This window comes from Muntiacus reevesi, chromosome 8 (assembly GCF_963930625.1).
Source record: "Muntiacus reevesi chromosome 8, mMunRee1.1, whole genome shotgun sequence".
Lineage (NCBI taxonomy): Eukaryota > Metazoa > Chordata > Mammalia > Artiodactyla > Cervidae > Muntiacus > Muntiacus reevesi.
The window spans coordinates 7,084,129-7,103,945 of NC_089256.1; the positions used below are offsets into that span (position 1 = coordinate 7,084,129).

General features: G+C 39.3%; 1 protein-coding gene and 1 pseudogene across 3 annotated transcripts in view; both read left to right on the forward strand.

Moving 5' to 3' along the window:
* Positions 1-19,817, forward strand: part of GK5 (glycerol kinase 5) — an 84,883-nt gene that overhangs the window by 51,612 nt on the left and 13,454 nt on the right. For all 3 annotated transcript variants that reach the window (XM_065942851.1, XM_065942852.1, XM_065942853.1), the window contains 3 exons: positions 53-179; positions 1,531-1,635; positions 15,157-15,251. In XM_065942851.1, the coding sequence (XP_065798923.1) occupies positions 53-179; positions 1,531-1,635; positions 15,157-15,251 (327 nt within the window). The remainder of the gene's footprint in view (positions 1-52; positions 180-1,530; positions 1,636-15,156; positions 15,252-19,817) is intronic.
* Positions 4,750-5,172, forward strand: LOC136173750 (ATP synthase subunit g, mitochondrial pseudogene; annotated as a pseudogene).

A 19,817-nucleotide genomic window follows, 5' to 3' on the forward strand; every position in this document is an offset into this window, starting at 1 on the left:
AATGGAAGACTGCTAAAGGCAAAAAGATCTTATATTTGTTTGTCTTTGGCAGGTCGCTGACCAGCAATCAGCCATGTTTGGAGAATGCTGCTTTCAGACAGGAGATGTGAAGTTAACCATGGGAACTGGGACATTTTTGGATATTAATACTGGAAATAAGCCTCAACAGAGTGTTGGAGGTAAGGAGTTAGAATTTATCTTATTTGTTAATGAAATATCACTTTTTTTCCACTCAACTTTTGTGACACTACTTTCCTATTTTATATTAAGGATATTCTCTGATATTTTTCATTATTCTTCTTCGAGATAGTCAATACCAAGTTTGCTTTTTTTCTATTAATTAAAAGCACTAAAAAATAACAAGGATTTTATGGAAAAATTCAGAAAGATTAGGATATTTTGGTCAGTTTTTCAAAGATTTACCTTTAACACTTTTTATATTTATTTAAATCATCTTTCTAGGTCTCTAAAATTTCTTTCATGTGTTGGAATTTATTCTTTTCGTGAATATTTTTGGAGTCGGTACTTCTCAACTAGTGATGCATGTGTATTCAGGGTTTCATTCTAATCTGTTTTTTGGCTCACTGTGTGGCATGCGGGATCTTATTAATAGTTCGCTGACCAGGGATGGAACCCCTAGCCCCCGTGGTGAAAGCATGGAGTCTTAACCCCTGAACTACCAGGGAGTGTGTTAGTCACTCTGTCATGTCCTACTCTTTGTGACTATATGGACTGTAGCCCGCTAGGCTCTTCTGTCCATGGAATTCTTTAGGCAAGAATACAGGAGTGGAAACTCCTGTATATTTAGGATTTTAATAACAACTACTAAGAATTTGTTCTCCCTAATTGAAGAAATCCTGGAATGCATAATCCAAGAAATATAGATTGTGTAACTACACTTGGGAGCACTTGGGGCTTTTAGTCTGAGCCCTGGTCCTCTAACATGGTTACTTAGAGGTGAATTTTAAAATCTTTTTCCTGTCTTTCATCCTCCCTACTGTTCTTCATTTTCCCTTAATTGGGAAAATGAAAGCTAGAAAAATGATCTTTATAAAAATTAAGTGAAATAAAAAAGGAAAATGATCATTGTTTCTATTTAGAAACTGCAGATAAATGCAATAACATGGTTAGTTCTCTAACAAACAAATCTTATAATAACCATTACTTTCTCAGTTAAAATATTGTTTCTGTGTTTCTAGAGACATAGATATGCTTGTAGCTAATAAAAGCTAATATTTATTGTTCATATTCTATGCCAGGCACTAATTCTTTTTCTGTATTAACTCAGTTTATTCTCACAGGAGCTCTCTGAGGTACGCCGTTTTATAGTCAAGGAAACTGAAGCTAAGAAGTTAGAAACTTGTAAAACCACACCTAGAAAATGAGACAGGGCTGGGATTTGAACTCAGGCAGTCTGTCTCCACAGGCGTGTTGCTAGTTTTTGAGATAATCAGATTGCTCCACTTGCAGACACCTCTGTGATGAATTCACTCCTTATTATGTGACATATATTGCTTATTTGTTTTTAAGGCTTTTATCCATTAATTGGGTGGAAGATTGGACAAGAAGTGGTGTGCTTAGCTGAAGGCAACGCGGGAGACACAGGCACTGCCATAGCGTGGGCTCAACAGTTAGGTAAGTTGTCTTCTAAATGGCTTTCATAGATAGGCCAGTCCTAACTCAAGACAACCACATGATCTCATCAGCAGGGAATGAATGGATTGTTTGAATGAAACTCAAAATAAAATTACACATGCTAGAAGAAAATATGGGCCTCCCTGATGGCTCAAATGGTAGAGAATGTGCCTGCAATGCAGGAGACCCGGGTTTGATCCCTGGGTTGGGAAGATCCCCTGGAGAAGGAAATGGCTACCCACTGTGATATTCTTGCCTGGAGAATTCCATGGATAGAGCCACTATTTTGTGATGCATTTGTTATCTGTCATCTTTGTTCTTCACTGTCTAGTTAGTCTGTGACTGTGTCTAATCAAAATTCTGAGTCTGCAAAGTTGGATTTCAGTGATCTCTAGAAACCTCCTCTCCCTTCTAGTTGTGACCTGTCCTGGCTTTCCCTGGAGAGCCCTCCTTTTATTCTCCTTCTATCTACTTAAAATATGCTCCTGTTTTTCCCTGGCTGCTCAGAAGTCTTTGATTTCTTTGTTTAGAATAGTTTAAGTTGCCTTTATAATATTCTCAGTGTCATGAATAATGTCATGACCTACTATGGAAGAGGTATGCAGTGTCATGGATAAGAATATGGCCCTGGTTCCATCAGCCTCTTGTTTGTTTTAATTTTTACTTTATATTGGAGTATACAGGTGATTCAGTGGTAAAGAACCCCCCTGCCAATGCAGGAGATGTAGGTTCGATCCCTGGGTTGGAAAAATCCCCTGGAGAAGATTGAAATGGCAACCTATTCCAGTATTCTTACCTGGATAATTCCATGGACAGAGGACCTGGTGGAATTGAAGTATAGTTGATTTACATTGTCGTGCCAATCTCTGGGCTAGCACAGCAAAGTGACTTCTTTTTACACATATGTGCATTCTTTCTTTTAACATTCTTTTCCATTATGATTTATCTCAGGAGACTGGATATAGTTCCCTGTGCTATACAGTAGGACTTTGTTGTTTATCCATTCTAAATGTCATAGTTTACATCTACCAACTCCAAATTCCCAGCCCTCTCTCTCTTTTCCCCTGCTCCCTCTTGGCAACCACAAGTCTGATCTTTATATCCGCACCACAATCTAAATTTAGAACTTCTTTATTCTCCCTGAAAGAAACCCGCATACCCATTGGTGGTGGTTCCCCATTTCACACCCCACCCCCCCAGCCCAAAGCTACTGTTAATCTACTTTCTGTCTCAATAGATTTGTGTATTCTGGAAATTTCATATGGATGGAATCAAACAATATGTGGCCTGTTATAACTGGCATCTTTTACTCACCCATATTTTAGCATGTATCACTACTTCATTTCTTTTTATTGCTGATTAATTTTCCATTGTATGCATGTGCCACAGTTTATCCACTCATCAGCTGATGGGCATCTGGGTTGTTTCTACTTTTTGGCTATTGTGAACCATGAACAGCCTGTATATTACATTTTATTATATTAAATTTTATAAAATTTTAAAAATTATATTAGATTTTGAGAGGGTCTGGCTTTTTACTTTGTTGATTTGAACTAAGCTGATTTTGTTTAAAGACAAAAATAGTTCTGTTGGCAGAAAACAAACAATCTAGAGGAAAATACCAATCTCTGCTTCTTCCTTTCTTTCTTTCTCTTTCTCTATAAACGTGAACCTGTGTTATAAGCTTAAGATATTTGCTACCAAAAAACAAATGTTTACTTGAAAAGTTTTTATCACTTAAAATCTCTTCTTTAAATGTACTACTTTCAAATTTTAAGTGTTTTTAAGTCAACTCAGACTTATCGGAAATAGAAAATATGGGAAATTCTCTGAAGGTCCAGTAGGTAAGCCTCTGCACTTGCACTGCCAAGGGTGAGGGTTCAATTCTTGGTTAGAGAACTAAGATCCCACAAGCTGCACAGTGCGACCAAAAAAAACAAGCAAAAAATAAATAGAAAGTATAGGTTACATATCAATATTTTTTCTTTTTTAGTTGTTCCTTTTATTAATTTTGCTCCTTCCTAAAAGATGCAATGGAAAAGCAGAATAACTTCACATTCCTCATTAAAAAAAAAATCATTCCCTAGTTTCTTATGACAGCATGTACACGTTGCCAGTGGAAATCATTTCTGCTGCTTTGCTGGCTTGAGGCTCAGTCACTGTGACTCTCAAATGATGAAGACTATTTTCTGGGAGATGGAGCAAAATGGCCCTGACCTAGAAAAGTGATGTGTTTCCAGTGGAGGCATAAGGAGCCCCCCAAAGGCCAGTCCCATCTCTGGCAGGAAACAAGGAACCTTTGGTCTGATTGAAGAGAGAGAGAATTCAGAGTTGAATTATTTACTTTAAAAATTTTATCATTGACAGAGCTACTCAGTGGTATTTATAAAATTACTGGTATATACCTGTCTGAAATTCATGCAAAAAGTTGACCTTTATTTTAATGTATCTCTTTCTGTTCTGAGAATTCACTGTAACATTAAAAAAAATAACTGAATTATGTTCAGGAGAAATGCAGTGTATCAGAGCCTAAATAACCTGGTCATTTCCTTGGAGATGTGTATTCTGAGCCTTATGTCTCTGTGTGATGTTCTGGATTTGTTGCACTCTGAATGGTGGCTTCCTTCTACCCCTTTTCTGGGTTGAACACTCAGGCTTAGGTGTAAAAGCTCTTCTAAGCCAGTTCCATCTTCATTTTTTAGATTTATTTTCTTAATCTTTTCACACAGGCCAGTTCTCTCTCACTTTTCCCCCTTACTCCTTTTGTTAACTGCCCCATTTGAGTCTGTGGGATCATCTCTTTTTCCTTCTCCTCTGGTCCATCTCTGCTCCCCATCACTCTTTGTTCTATTTTGGTATATCACACTTAGAAATATGTTTATGTCTTCCTGCTTTTATTCACATAACAAGTAATTGAGTGCTAAGTACAAGCCCAGAACTCCATGCTAGGAGACACCTAGGAGTAAGACAGATACTTCTTGCCTTCATGAAGGTCATAGTCTAGGAAAGTCTAGGAAAGGTGTAGTCTAGGAAAGATGTAAATTAAATGAATAATTTGGGGAAAAAAAAACAAAAAAATAGTGTTCAATACCAGGAAGGAGAAGTATACCTTCCGGGCGGGTGACATTCAGCCGGCCAGTCGGGGCGACGGGCTCTCCATCCTAGTCCCATGGCCCAGTTTGTCCGTAACCTCGCGGAGAAGGCCCCAGCGCGAGTCAACGCTGCTGTGACTTACTCGAAGCCTCGATTGGCCACGTTTTGGTACTATGCCAAGGTTAAGCTGGTTCCTCCAACCCCTGCTGAGACCCCTTCAGCAATTCAGAGCTTGAAAAAAATTATCAACAGTGCTAAAACTGGTAGCTTCAAACAGCCCACTGTTAAGGAAGCTCTACTGAATGGTTTGGGCCACTGAGGTGTGGATGTGGTTTTATGTTGGTGAGATCATAGGCAAGCGTGGCATCATTGGCTATGATGTTTGAAGACCAATTTTTAACATGTGATTATATTTGCTTTATTATTCAAGTGTTCTTGGACCATGTGTGAGTGGACTGCTATTTGAATAAAAGAAGACAATGTGTCAGAGAAAAAAAAATACCAGGAAGGAGAAGTATAAATAGAATCAATGATCCTTTTCTAAACAGAGGGCTTTGCCTGGTATGGGGACTCAGAAGGCTTCTTTAAAGAAGTGATATTTCAGCTGAGCCCTGAAGGAGGAACAAGAGTGATTGGACAGATGAGGGAGGCAGTTGGTCAAGGAGCAGCCCAAGCAGAGAAGACCAGTGAAGAAGGCCCTGAGGAGAGAGGAGCATGGGCCATTTAAGGAACTGAAAGAATGCACTGTTTCTTTTCTACAACTGAGACAGTTCCCATCTCTGTTGTCCTCCAGTGATGTGGGTCAGGAGACATCTTTTCCCTAGCAGTTTCATTTTTAATTGCTACATGTCACATCTGCATGCTCCAGGAAATCCCCATCAGACTCTGAGCATACATTGAAAGTTACCCAGGACTCTTGTTTACTAGAAATAAAGTAAAACTGATTTCTTCTCTCTGGGTATCTTCCCAAGAGAGATAATAGCCTCTCTCATTAGAGAAGATGAGATAAACATTCTGTCCTCTAGGAACTAATTAGGTGGTGGTGAATGGTTGTATGTTATTCCTAGTGACTAGTGTCTTTGTTCGTGGTCTTGCATCCCTCTTGCTTCCTGCTGGGATGACAAACAGTAAGATAAATATGGCTGCAGCTGGAGTGGAGCCTGCCCAGCCATAAATGAAGCCTTGAGCTATCAAGGAGACTCTGCAGACAAAGGGCCTGTAGAGGACACCAACAGAATGTTACTGGTGAATATACTAGAGGCTGTTGAGGATGCTATAGATGTTCACCATGGATTGAGCCTGCCGAGTCAAGAGCAGATCCCCTCAGCTGTAGAGAAGCAAGAGCTGGGCCTGATCACCCTAGGAGAGCCTGACAGAGATGGACACCAGTATTTATTTGTCTGATTACTTCTCCTCCAGGCTGAAGGGAGAGGTCTCACCTTTCTCATAGTTTGAGAAACCCCAGAGTCAAGGGTGTTCATTCCCTTACCTTTCACTGCCTGCTAGTCCCAATAACCCTGACCTGAAAGAGAGCACAAAATATTTGAGGATACACAGCCCCTTGAAGGAGGGTGACCAAGTTCGATAAACTACAACAAACTAAATGTGAGATACATATTGATAGAGGAAAGATCAGGGGAAAAAAATATGTGACCAACAATAGTCTCTTTTCTGGAGTGTGAAAATGGAATTATGGAAACAGAATTAGGAAAATGTAAAAATTGAAGAGAGAATTGAGAATAAACTTTCCTGAGCTGAAAAAAGACCTAAGTTTTCAGAGTGAAATGGCTTTACCAAGTTAAAAAGGGTACAAACTAAGACAGTCATAGGTAGATGAATTGTCTGAATCTCAAGAATAAAGAAAAGAGTCAAGATAGAAAGAATAGTTTGTTTATAAAGAGGAGAGAAACAGATCAGCATGTAAGTTAGTTGTAAAGTTTGGAAAGTGGAACTACATCTACACGTTACAGAGGAAAAAATAGTTAGCCAGTTTCCCAGGGTCTGACTAAGACATTCAGATTAAGTACAGAAGGCACATGTCTTAGCCTTGTAGTAGTTCTGTCTGAAGAAATTACACAAAAGAAGTAGAACAGAAAATCTCAAAATGGAAAAAGCAAAGGATGCAAATAAAGTGATTCCAAATAAAAATATATTTTTTCCTGGTAGCAGGCCAGACTTCTCTTTGTTCTATTTTATTTGAGCTGCTCTTATACCAAACTTACTTAAATTTTCTTACTGTAATGTAAACACATTGTTTTCATACATTAAGAACATTTGGATATCCTTTTAGGAGATTGAATTGATCTTAATACCAAGAGCCCGTAATTAAACTAGGCTTTAAGATTTCATGTGTGTTCATGCTTGGTCTACAAAAGAAAATAGTATTTTTGTTGAATGCTTCAAAATGGTATTCTTTTTTTCTTCCTTCCCATGCGAAGAGCTGACTCATTGGAAAAGACCCTGTTGCTGGGAAAGATTGAGGGCAGGAGGAGAAGGGGACGACAGAGGATAAGATGGTTGGATGGCATCACTGACTTGACGGACATGGGTTTGGGTGAACTCTGGGAGTTGGTGATGGACAGGGAGGCCTGGTGTGCTGCAGTTCATGGGGTCACAAAGAGTCGGACATGACTGAACGACTGAACTGAACTGAACTGATGAATGCTTTTAATTCTGTGATGTGTCATTTGTGGGGCAAATTGTTGATCAAGTATAGACAACACAGTGTACATGTTTTCTGTTTTTCGTTCTTCTTTCTGTTTCATTTATATTTTTGTTTCAAGTCTGTGTAAATCCCATTTCTCTCTCTCACACACACACACACACAGACACAACCACCACCACCACCAAATCCTTTTCTCAGTGCCATACTTGGAAAAGCAAGAGTGGAACATTGCAGCTTGTTAAGTAATACAGTTAGAATACAGTTAGAATACAGTATTATGTAATACAGTTAGAATAGTAAAATGAACAGTAAAAACAGTATTTAAATAGTACTTAGCCACTTGGAAATTTGAAAATATCTTTTCTAAGGTAGCATAGGGCCAAGGAAAGCATTGGAAACACAATTTAATAGTAGAAAGTAAAGAAAATGACTGTAATTCTATAAAAAAGAAAATTAAAAATGATACTTGGAGGAAAATGATGAGTGCTTATTAGAAGCAAATAAAGAGAAGCATTTTAAATTTCTAAGCCAAAAATGACAAAGTTATGCAAATCATGAAATTGAGAGAGAATAATAAAAAGTAAATTGGTAAACTGATCTCTTCTATTTTTTCTTTTAAACATCTCTAAGCTATAGGGATAACCACTAGACCATTCAGGTATGACCTAAATCAAATCCCTAATGACTATACAGTGGAAGTGAGAAATAGATTTACAAGACTAGATCTGATAGACAGAGAGCTCGATGAACTATGGATGGAGGTTCGTGACACTGTACAGGAGACAGGGATCAAGATCATCCCATGGAAAAGAAATGCAAAAAGGCAAAACGGTTGTCTGAGGAGGCCTTACAAATAGCTATGAAACAAAGAGAAGCGAAAAGCAAAGGAGAAAAGGAAAGATATTCCCATTTGAATGCAGAGTCCCAAAGAATAGCCAGGAGAGATAAGAAAGCCTTCCTCAGTGATCAATGCAAAGAAACAGAGGAAAACAACAGAATGGGAAAGACTAGAGATCTCTTCAAGAAAATTAGAGATACCAAGGGAATATTTCATGCAAAGATGGGCTCAATAAAGGACAGAAATGGTATGGACCTAATAGAAGCAGAAGATATTAAGAAGAGGTGGGAAGAATACACAGAAGAACTGTACAAAAAAGATCTTCACGACCCAGATAATCACAATGGTGTGAGCATACACCTAAAGCCAGACATCCTGGAATGTGAAGTCAAGTGGGCCTTAGAAAGCATCGCTACGAACAAAGCTAGTGGATGTGATGGAATTCCAGTTGAGCTATTTCAAGTCTTGAAAGATGATGCTGTGAAAGTGCTGCACTTAGTATGCCAGCAAATTTGGAAAACTCAGCAGTGACCACAGGACTGGAAAAGGTCAGTTTTCATTCCAATTCCAAAGAAAGGCAATCCCAAAGAACGCTCAAACTACTGCACAATTGCACTCATCTCACACGCTAGTAAAGTAATGCTCAAAATTCCCCAAGCCAGGCTTCAGCAATACATGAACCAGGAACTTCCAGATGTTCAAGTTGGTTTTAGAAAAGGCAGAGGAACCAGAGATTAAATTGCCAATATCCGCTGGATCATCGAAAAAGCAAGAGAGTTCCAGAAAAACATCTATTTCTGCTTTATTGGCTATGCCAAAACCTTTGACTATGTGGATCACAATAAACTGTGGAAAATTCTGAAAGATATGGGCATATCAGACTGCCTGACCTGCCTCTTGAGAAACCTGTATGCAGATCAGGAAGCAACAAGTAGAACTAGACATGGAACAACAGACTGGTTCCAAATAGGAAAAGGAGTATGTCAAGGCTGTATATTGTCACCCTGCTTGTTTAATTTATTTGCAGAGTACATTATGAGAAATGCTGGGCTGGAGGAAGCACAAGCTGGAATCAAGATTTCTGGGAGAAATACCAATAACCTCAGATATGTAGATGACACCACCCTTATGCCAGAAAGTGAAGAGGAACTAAAAAGCCTCTTGATGAAAGTGAAAGAGGAAAGTGAACAAGTTGGCTTAAAGCTCAACATTCAGAAAACTAAGATCATGGCATCTGGTCCCATCACCTCATGGGAAATAGATGGGGAGACAGTGAAAACAGTGTCAGACTTTATTTTTTTGGGCTCCAAAATCACTGCAGATGGTGATTGCAGCCATGAAATTAAAAGACGCTTACTCCTTGGAAGGAAAGTTATGACCAACCTAGATAGCATATTAAAAAGCAGAGACATTACGTTGCCAACAAAGGTCCGTCTAGTCAAGGCTGTGGTTTTTCCAGTAGTCATGTATGGATGTGAGAGTTGGACTGTGAAGAAAGCTGAGTGCCGAAAAATTGATGCTTTTAAACTGTGGTGTCGGAGAAGACTCTTGAGAGTCCCTTGGACTGCAAGGAGATCCAACCAGTCCATTCTGAAGGAGATTAGTCCTGAGTGTTCATTGGAAGGACTGATGCTGAAGCTGAAACTCCAATACTTTGGCCCCCTCATGCGAAGAGTTGACTCGTTGGAAAAGACCCTGCTGCTGGGAGGGATTGGGGGCAGGAGGAGAAGGGGACGACAGAAGATGAGATGACTGGATGGCATCACCGACTCGATGGGCATGAGTTTGAGTAAATTCCAGGAGTTGGTGATGGACAGGGAGTCCTGGCATGCTGCCATTCATGTGGTCGCAAAGAGTCAGATACGACTGAGCGACTGAACTGAACTGAACTGAAGTTACCCAGGGTATAAATATGTATATGGAGAGACAGAGAAGAAAGGAAGAGACAATGAGAACTGTTTCAACTTTTTGTTTTGAAATAATTTCAAAATTGTAAAAATAGTGCAAAAATTCTTATATACCCTTTATCCCAGATTTGCCATGTTTCAGCATCTTGCCGTGGCTACTATATCTATCTATTATCCACCCATTCATCTTTCCATCCAGTATGCTCTTGTTGTTGTTGTTTAGTTGCTCAGGCATGTCTGAGTCTTTGTGACCCCATGGTCTGTAGCCCGCCATGCTCCTTTGTCCTTGAAATTCTCCAGGCAAGAATAATGGAGTGGGTTTCCATTTCCTTCTCCAGGGGCTTTTCTGACCCAGGGGTCAAATCGTCATACCCAGTATTGGCAGGCGCATTTTTTACCACTGAGCCACCAGCGAAACCCCCAATATGCCATAAAATAGATAAATGTCTATGTAATTTTCTCAGCCCTTTGGTAATAGATTGCATGTATCTTACTCCTTTTCCTGTAGTATTTCACTGTGTTATTTCCTAAGAACAAGAATATCCTCTTACTAATATTCTCCTCTTCCTATATTCTTAGGAATATCATCTTCCTAAGAACACGAATCCCTCAAGTGAGATTATTAACTTCAGAAAATTTAACATTGGGTCCAGTACTTTCATCAGATTTACAGTCTACATTCCAGTTTTGTCATATGTCCCAATCCTGTCGTTCATGGCAATTTTTTTCCACTACAGAATCCAGTCCAGGATTGCTTATGCGTGTGTGTGTGTTAGTCACTCAGTTGTGTCTGATTCTTTGTGACTCCATGGACTGTAGCCCTCCAGGCTCCTTTGTCTATGAGATTTTCCAGGCAAGAACAGTGGAATGGATAGCTATTCCATTCCCCAGGGGCTCTTCCTGACCCAGGGATCGAACATGCATCTCCTGCATTGCAGGCAGATTCTTTAGCCACCAGGGAAGCCCATGATTGCTTATAAGTTCCTGTAATCTAGAATAGTTTCCTCAGCTTTGCTTTGTTTTTCATGCCACTGATATTTTTGATGAATGTCAGTTATTTTCTAGAATGTCTCTCAGTTTGGGTCTTTCATGTTCTCCCACCATGGACTGTAGCCCGCCAGGCTTGTTTGTCCATAGGGACTCTCCAGGTAAGAATACTGGAGTGGGTTGCCATGCCTTCCTCCAGGAGATCTTCCTGACCCCGTCTCCTGAAACCCATGTCTCTTATGTCTCCTGCATTGGCTGGCAGAGTCTTTACCCCTAATGCCACCTGGAAAGCCCTTGCATGTCTAGATCTAGGTAAAGTATTTGGGTTGAAATTATAAATAAGTGATAATGTGTCTTTCTCAGAATACATACCTGGAGATTCAGAATGTTCCTTATTCCTGTTTTGGTTCTGTTAATTTTGTTCACATGCATAAGATATTTTCTGATTTCTCTGTTGTATAATTACTATTTTTTTTGTCATAAGTAATATGTTGGTAGATAATTTGCAATTAGGTGATATCCCTTTTTTCACCAAACTTCCCCCACCCCCTAAATTCAGGTTTCATTGATGTTTCATACCTGAATCAGTCTCTACTGGGATGGCTCAAAAAATGGTATTTTCTGGTTCCATTTTTCCATTCTGTTTATTAGTTAACATTATGTTGTTATATTAGGAAGAGCCCTCCATTTCCTCTTTTATTATTGATATAAACTAATGGTTTCTTATTTTATTCAGCAGGTTATAACTTCTAGTTCTTACTTATGTGTTTTAATTCTCAATAGTCCCAGGTTTGGTCAGTGAAAATCTCCTTAGACTGGCTTCCATGTCTTAGAAATGTCTATCTGTATTCTTTTTTTTAGCATTTGCTTAATTTCTGGCACAACATGATAAATTCATGTTGTGTTTTTCATACCTGCCATCAAGTTTTCCAGTGAGTCCTGCCTCCTTTAAGGGGGAAATGGTATTTAAAACCAATGACTAAGGGAATTCTCTAGTGGTCTGGGGGTTAGGACGCACTTTTACTGGGAGGACCTGGGTTCAATCCATGGTTGGGAAACTAAGATCCCACATGCCATGGGGTGCAGTCCCCCAAAATAAATAAAGTATACAATTTCATAAATTTAAAAAAAATTTTAAATATATAAGAACAATGACTAGAGCTAGAAATATAGAAATGTGTGTGTGTGTACGAGAGAAGGGTCCCTGTTTTATATTTTTATCTCCCTTTTTCCACACTGAGAACCCAAGCTCCCAACACAATATTATAAACTCATTTACTCAGTCTTTAAATATACACCAAAGAATTTGAATTACTAGACCTATACCACTGCAACAAATAGCATTAAAGAGTTTTTTCTTTTTTCTTTATAGTAAGCATATATGGTCAAACCATGCTATTCAAATTTACTTAGATTAATTCTTTTTCTTCTCCCTTCACTGAGTTTATTAATTTGAAAAGAATTGGGTTTATTTGTTTTTGTTATCATTCATTTTTAGTTTTCCCTGCTGCATCCTTTTTGAGCACCTTTTTTTTAGTGTGGAATTTTAATGTGATTTCTAAGTAAAATTTGTAAAAGGAACAGTTGACTCCCTCTCCCAGTCAACTGTTCCTTTTACAAATTTTACTTTATCCTCTCTTCCTTCCCCTTGTAGAGAGTCACTTCATTGGTTTTTGGTTTATCTCTCCTCTTTGTTTTTGCAAAAACATGAAAATACAATGTTTTTTCTCTCTTATTCAGGTAGAATGAAAAATCATTCAAAAATCAAGAACAAGGGGATTATTTCCCCACTCTCTGTTCTGTAGGAGACCCCTGACTCCTCCTTCTCCTCAAATCAGAAAGAAAGGGCTTCCTCAGGAGCTCTTCATGATTACTCCCAGTGTGCAGACCCAAGTTTCAGGTTTCACACTATCCCTGGTTCTAGGACAGGATATATCAGAGAAAATAAAGAAGAGGAAATTCACTGCCGGTTTGGTGGTAGTCACAGTTCCCTGGTTGGACTGCCTGCTTATTCTTTTGTGTCCTTAGATAGCTCTGCTGTAATCCATCCAGGATTCCATCCAGGCTTCTTAGTTGCATTCAGTGGGAGAGATTGAGTGAAGTCTGTTTACTCCTAAAGACTTGCTGTCAAGAAGCTCATATGAGAACAGTTTAAGTAGAAGATTATTTAGAGAAATTCCTCAAGCAAGAACAGAATAACCAGTAAAGAATGTGAACAAACTAGATTTTTTTCCTGTCTGTTACCAAAATCTTTCCTCAAACCTGCCATTTAGTACAGTTTCCACATCTTGATTTTAAAAGTTAGACATTTGGACATGATTTCTTAAATATATAGATTTTAAGAGCAGTATTTTCTTCTTAATATATTAGTTTTTGAAGTGTTATCTGGACATTTTGAACAAATGAATGTAACTTATGGATCTAAATGACTATCATTTTGAGTAAAATTTGCAATAATTATTGAGCAGTCCATATTAATGTTAGTTTTATCACACATGCATGAATGCTCAATCATGTCCAACTCTTTGCGGCCCCAAGGACCATAACCCACCAGGGTCCTCTGTGCATGGGTTTTCCTAGTCAAAAATACTGGAGTGGGTTGCCATTTCCTTCTCCAGGGGATCTTCTCAACCCAGGGATTGAACACGCATCTCTGGCACCTCCTGCATTGTAGTTTTATCATAAATGTTCCATAATCTTCTTGTCTTTAATAAATTTTTCATTATTACAGGGTAAGGTCAACAATATTTATTATGACCAAGTGTTGATCCTTTTCACATGATCTATGCTGTCATTCTCACATGCTTATTCAGGAGTCACTTTACAAACAAATGTATCTGAATGGCCAGTGAAAAATATTTCAATTTTGTTAGTTAACAGAGAAGTAAGAAATCAAGTTATTGTGCAATTCCAACTAATAGTGAAAATGAAAATTGTAGACAGTATCAATTGTTAGTAAGAATATAGAGTAACTGGAACTCTCATATGGCTGACAGGAGCCTTAAATTGGTTTAAAAAAAAAACCCACTTTAGAAAATGATTTGGCAATGCCTGCTAAAGCTAGTGTAAATGTGAAAATCCTAGGACTCGCAATTCCATCCCTTGGTATGTAACAACCAGAAATATGTACATATACTTACCAAAAGGAAGATACATGTGTATTTAAAGTGGCCTGTTTATATTAGCCAAAAACTGGAAACTACGTACATATATATCAGCTGTAGAATAGTTGAATGAATTGTGTTTGGTGAGAATGGAATATGATACAGCTATGAGAATGAGTGAAGTACAGCTGCTTGTAACAAAATGAAGGAAGCTCAAAAGCGTGTTGTTGAACAAAAGCAATTGGTATCTCGATCTTGGTGTTGGCTTCCTGAGTGTATCCACACTGAAAATTCTTCCAGCTTTATACTTAGAACCTGTTTGTCTTCCTGTGTTCATCTTCCTATATTATATACTTCAGTAAAAAAAATATACTAAATTGGATCTTGATTTATTTTTGTTTGTTTTATAAAGATTGACTTTTAGTGTATGTATTATCAGCCCTTTATAGAACTCATTAGAATAGTTTTTCAGTTGACTCTCTTAGTTGTTGTAGGTTAATATGGTTGACTGTTCTAGTTGTTATAGTAGCTGACCTTTTCATCAGAAAACTAGAATAAGTGTTATCTTTAGGAGAGTTTTTTTTTAATGCCCAAAAACACATAGAATTGATTTTTAATCAGCCCAAATATATTTAAATGAAAAACTAAGGCCTGCTCATACAAAGCCCATCTATGAGGGTTCTCTGTTTCTCTTACTCCTTCCATGGGCTGTAAACCTTTGCAGTGGGAGAACCCACATAACACTAGAGCTGCTTGCCTTTTTGTTGACCCTTTTAAGTGAGCAACCTTTCACATAATATTTGTAATAAATGTTGATGCAGGTGAATACTAGTCATGTAGTATAATTCTGTTTGTCCCTCCCCAACCTCTTCGTTTTGTTTTAGGGTTGTTTTTTTTTTTGGTTGTTGTTTGTTTTTGTTTTTGCAGATCTGTTCACAGATGCTGCTGAAACTGAAAAAATGGCCAAAAGCTTGGAAGATTCTGAAGGAGTTTATTTTGTTCCATCTTTTAGTGGATTGCAGGTATTTTTTTTTTAAAGTTAATTGCAATTACAAACATTTCCCTTTCCTTGTTGTTTTGCTGTCTAGTTGCTCATTCATGTCTGACTCTTTTGTAGCCCATGGACTGTAGCCCATTATACTCCTCAGTCCATGGGATTATCTTGGCAAGAATAGTGGAGTGGGTTGCTATTTCCTCCTCCATGGGATCTTCCCACTCCAGGGATTGAACTCATGTATCAATGTTTCCTGCGTTGCAGGCATATTCTTTATTGCTGTGCCACCTGGGAAGCCCCTTCCCTCTTCTTAATCACACTTAATATTATATAACTGCTATTCCCTTATCTGAAACTGTGAGCACTGAACAGAACTAAAGGGGAAAAGGTACTTTCTCAGGCTGAGAAGTTGTGTTTTTTCTTTAATGATTATTAAGCTTTAAGTTTGTTACAGTGTGTGTGTTTTTTTTAAAACAGTGTTTTATTTCATTTTTATTTTTGGCTGCACCATGTTGCATGCAGGATCTTAGTTGCCCAACCAGGGTTGAACCTGTGCCCCCTGCACTGGACCATCAAGGAAATCCCGGAAGTTGTGTTTTGATCTGGCATGAATTCCACAAGAGGGAAGAGCAAATTCTCCTGGCTTCTGCTCAGAACTCCATCTCTGTGGAAACTAAAAGTTGGCAGGTTTATTATAGAATTTTACATAAGACCCATGGTTACTTTATCATGACTAAAAATAGCCATTTCTCAGTGAGGGAAAATAGATCAGTAAATTGGCATTCTTTACTTAGATGAGGTATACCACTGAGAATTAGAAAAGTTAAGGTATATACTACACCAATATTTTTCAGTTGTTTAATTAACTTAAAAAAAAATCAGAATTTCTTTTGGTTAATTGTAGTGTGGGATGGTGTTTACTTTGCCTAACTAAAAAGTGAACTCAGTAAAAGGCTTGATTTTATAATATTTAATTTTGTATTTAATTGAAAGATCTGTGATTCTAATTTTAGCATATTGTTACAAAGACTTTTAAAAATTGTTTCCAGGTGTAGTATTATATAAACAAAATTCCTTTTGGGGGTGGGGAGGTGGAGTTAGTTCTGTTAATACTCCTCAAAATCTCTCCACTAAATATTTCCTCTTTCTAAAAATAAAAATTTCTTCTCCTTCTAGTCTATTCTATACTCAAGCAATCAGTTACAAGAAACCCCAAATTTAAAAGTTTGGATGGGGACTCCCTTGGCAGTCCAGTGGTTAAGACTCCCCACTTTCAATGTGAGGGGCATAGGTTCAGTCCCTGACTGGGAAACGAATATCCTGCATGCCATGCATCATAGCCGGGAAAACATAACAAAAACAAAATAAAAGTTTGGATAATATAATGTAGAACCTTGTGAAAAAGAATTAGATAGAATTAGGTCAGGATAGTTTTAAATCCCTAAAAATACCACATTTTCAAACTATAGTTTTAGACAAGCATTATTTTAATATCTATGATAATTTCCTTCTGTATACTTTATCGTAAAACACTAAAAGGTTATAGACTACATATAGAGACTGCATTGCATCTTCTTCAGAGCATTGCGAGGTACCTGACGATCATCCATGCTAGGACAGGGAACGCAAAGTATTTGTCTGATTGAGGTTTGAAGGGGAAGATTAGATGAAGAGTTGTCATCAGCAAATTGAAGTCGCTCAGTCGTGTCCGACTTGTAGCAACCCCATGGACTGCAGCCTACCAGGCTCCTCCGTCCATGGGATTTTCCAGGCTAGAGTACTGGAGTGGGGTACCATTGCCTTCTCCAAGGGAGGGTTTAATTAGTTGACTGTGGATCCTTCCCTTTTCGAAAAATCTGCTGTGGGACCTCGCTGTGACCAACTCATATCCCTGTAAAAAAAATATGAAATATATAATTAAAAACCCCAAGGTAACGCTAGAGTCCTGAAGATTGGACGACACTATCACTCGTATGGTTTTTAATTTTGTGTTGCTCACAGAGAATCCCTGTCCTGCCATGCGTGTAAGCTGGCCATGTGTTGAGGTGGGCTGGGGGAGGACCACAGGACAGTTATTTCCTAATGTAAAATGAAACTCTCAGTTGGAAACTGAAAGTTAATTCAAGCAACAATAGTGCGCTGATACTAAGCTGTTCAGAAAATAGTGGGGAGATGACTTATAAGCTGCCAGCATCAACAACTAGAGAAAATGCGGGCTAGGAGAATGGAAGGAAGGAAGGGTCATGTATCTGTGATACTGCCTTTGATTTTAGAAAACTGTCACAGCTGCAGATAGTGGAAGGCAGGATATTAAAGGCTCCTAATAACCTCACGGGTGTCAGCTGAGAAGGGGGCTTTGGAGGAACTTCACGGACAGATGAACTTGTGGGACAGCCACAGTAGGGAGTGGGCCAGGAGGGCTAGAGCTTGGGGTTGTACACTGGATGACATCGATTGGTGCAGTCACTGTGGCTCTGTCTAGGGAGGGGCATGCTAAACTAGAGCACCCCTCACAGGTATCAGAGGCAAGCATCAGTCATCATCTACTTGATGCTGAAGTTACTGTGACATTGGCCGTACATAGCAGTCTGGGCAGGACCTTGAGCTAAGTGCCAGTCTTCAGCAGATGAGTAGGCACGCTCCAGTGAGGGTTCTTAGATTTGCAAGGGACGGGCTTGCTTACCTCCACGCCCCCAAGAGGAGCTGTCTATCCACACACTCCTGAGCATTGGGAATGGAGAGGAGTTAGCAGCTAACTTGGGAATTCTCAGTGTTCTTCTCTGTGGTTTCTGCCTCTCTGTGGTTCTGCTTTTTTCTTCTCCTTACCAGCTTTGCTCTGTACCATTTCTTCCTCATAGCTTCTGTTTATTGTCATTCATATCCTTCAACTTTCTGCCTTTTCACAGCTTGGAAATAAATACAGCCTTCTTCCGCCTTGTGCATCCTTTCCCCATCAGCTTCCTCTGAAGAGTTTCCTCATTCACATTTCCAGGGGAGGACTCTGACTGGGCTCCCTTGTGATTTCAAGCCTTGGTATACGTTGAGTCAGTTGTGTTCACGCCCTGCAGTTGTGGTGCCAGCAGTGGGATTGGGGCTTGAAACACGGCTGCTTTAGACAAGGATGCAGGTGGTTTGCTGAGACCTCCTCTCCCTGTGGCCAGCAGAGGCTGTGAACTCCCCCTCTAGTTCTGTGATGACTGGGATGTCTGAGCCACGGAAAAGTAAAGGGAGATAAAGCATGATGTTGATACAGACCGTAGCAAACCCTGACAGCAGAGGTACAGTGGCTGATGGTGGTCATGGGAGACTAGAACAGTGTCCTCTGGTCCTGGAGTGTGGAAGCCTGAGGACCTGCCCCTGAATGCCATTTGTCCAGCCCAGAGCCAGGCTTGTTAGAGCAACCAACCACAAAATCAGTGGAAGACACATCTCAGAGTTACTTAAGGGCTAGGGGAGTTGATTTACCATGGACGGAAATCTTGAGAAAGCATAGTGAAAGAGTTAGGAAGAAATTGAGTAGTAGTGGGAAGGGTTTGAATGAGAAATGACAACTAAATTTCAAATTGTGAGAGGACTTCCCTGGTGCTCCAGGGATTTGGACTTCACCTTCCTGTGCAGAGTGTGTGGGTTTGAACCCTGGTCAGGGAACTAAGATGCTACATGCCTCACTGGCCAGAAAAAAACCAAGACATAAATATTAGAAGCAATATTGTAACACATCAATAAAGACTTTAAAAATGGTCCTCATCAAAAATAAATCTTAAACTGAAAATTGTAGTGGCAGCTAACCTGGGAATATGTACTGTGTCTCAGGCACTGTCATAAATTCTTCACATGTGTTGTCTTATTTAATGCTCAGTAACTCAATAAGGTAGAAAATACTTGCATCATTCCATTCTGAAACTGAGGAAACTGAGATTTGGAGCTGTTTTATCACTTGGCAGACAAAGATTCTTTGGACAAGAATCCTTGTCTAAAGCAGCCTTGTTTCAAGCCCCAGACCAGCAGCCTCACACAGCCAGTGAGTGACACAGCTAGCTTTTAGGACTCTGAAGTCCAAGTTCTTAACCACTCTGCCAGGCTGTTTCCTGGTGTAGCATAAAATATTCTTACAATGCTAAGACAACTAGAGCCAGAGGAACTTACTTTTATGGTCTAGATTGACAAGGGTAAGAGGCATGGTGGCATGAACCATCCTGCAAGCCCCCAGGAAATTAGGCTGAAGTTCCGCTGGGGACAAGGGCCTGCTGGGGCAGGTAGTCTGTGCCCTAGGCAGGAGTCTGCTGGTTTTGCTCAGGGAACCACACAGAAATTTGCTGAGTCCTGTTGTTTCTGGTCTGTCGATGGTTCTGGAGAGCTCCCTTGATGGGCTTGGCAGTGATAGATTGAAGGTGTGGCTGGAGGCTGTCTGCCCTGGCAAGATGTGACCAGGCCTTTTAAAAGGACATTGTTTTTCCTGTTTTATCCTCCCAAAGAGAGATTTACTTGGATTAACAAATGCAGGGACGTTGTAACCTATAAAGAAATTTTTAGGTTTCTATGGAATTTATAACCCCTTAAGTTGGCTTATTACTAATGGTAAAATATGTTCATA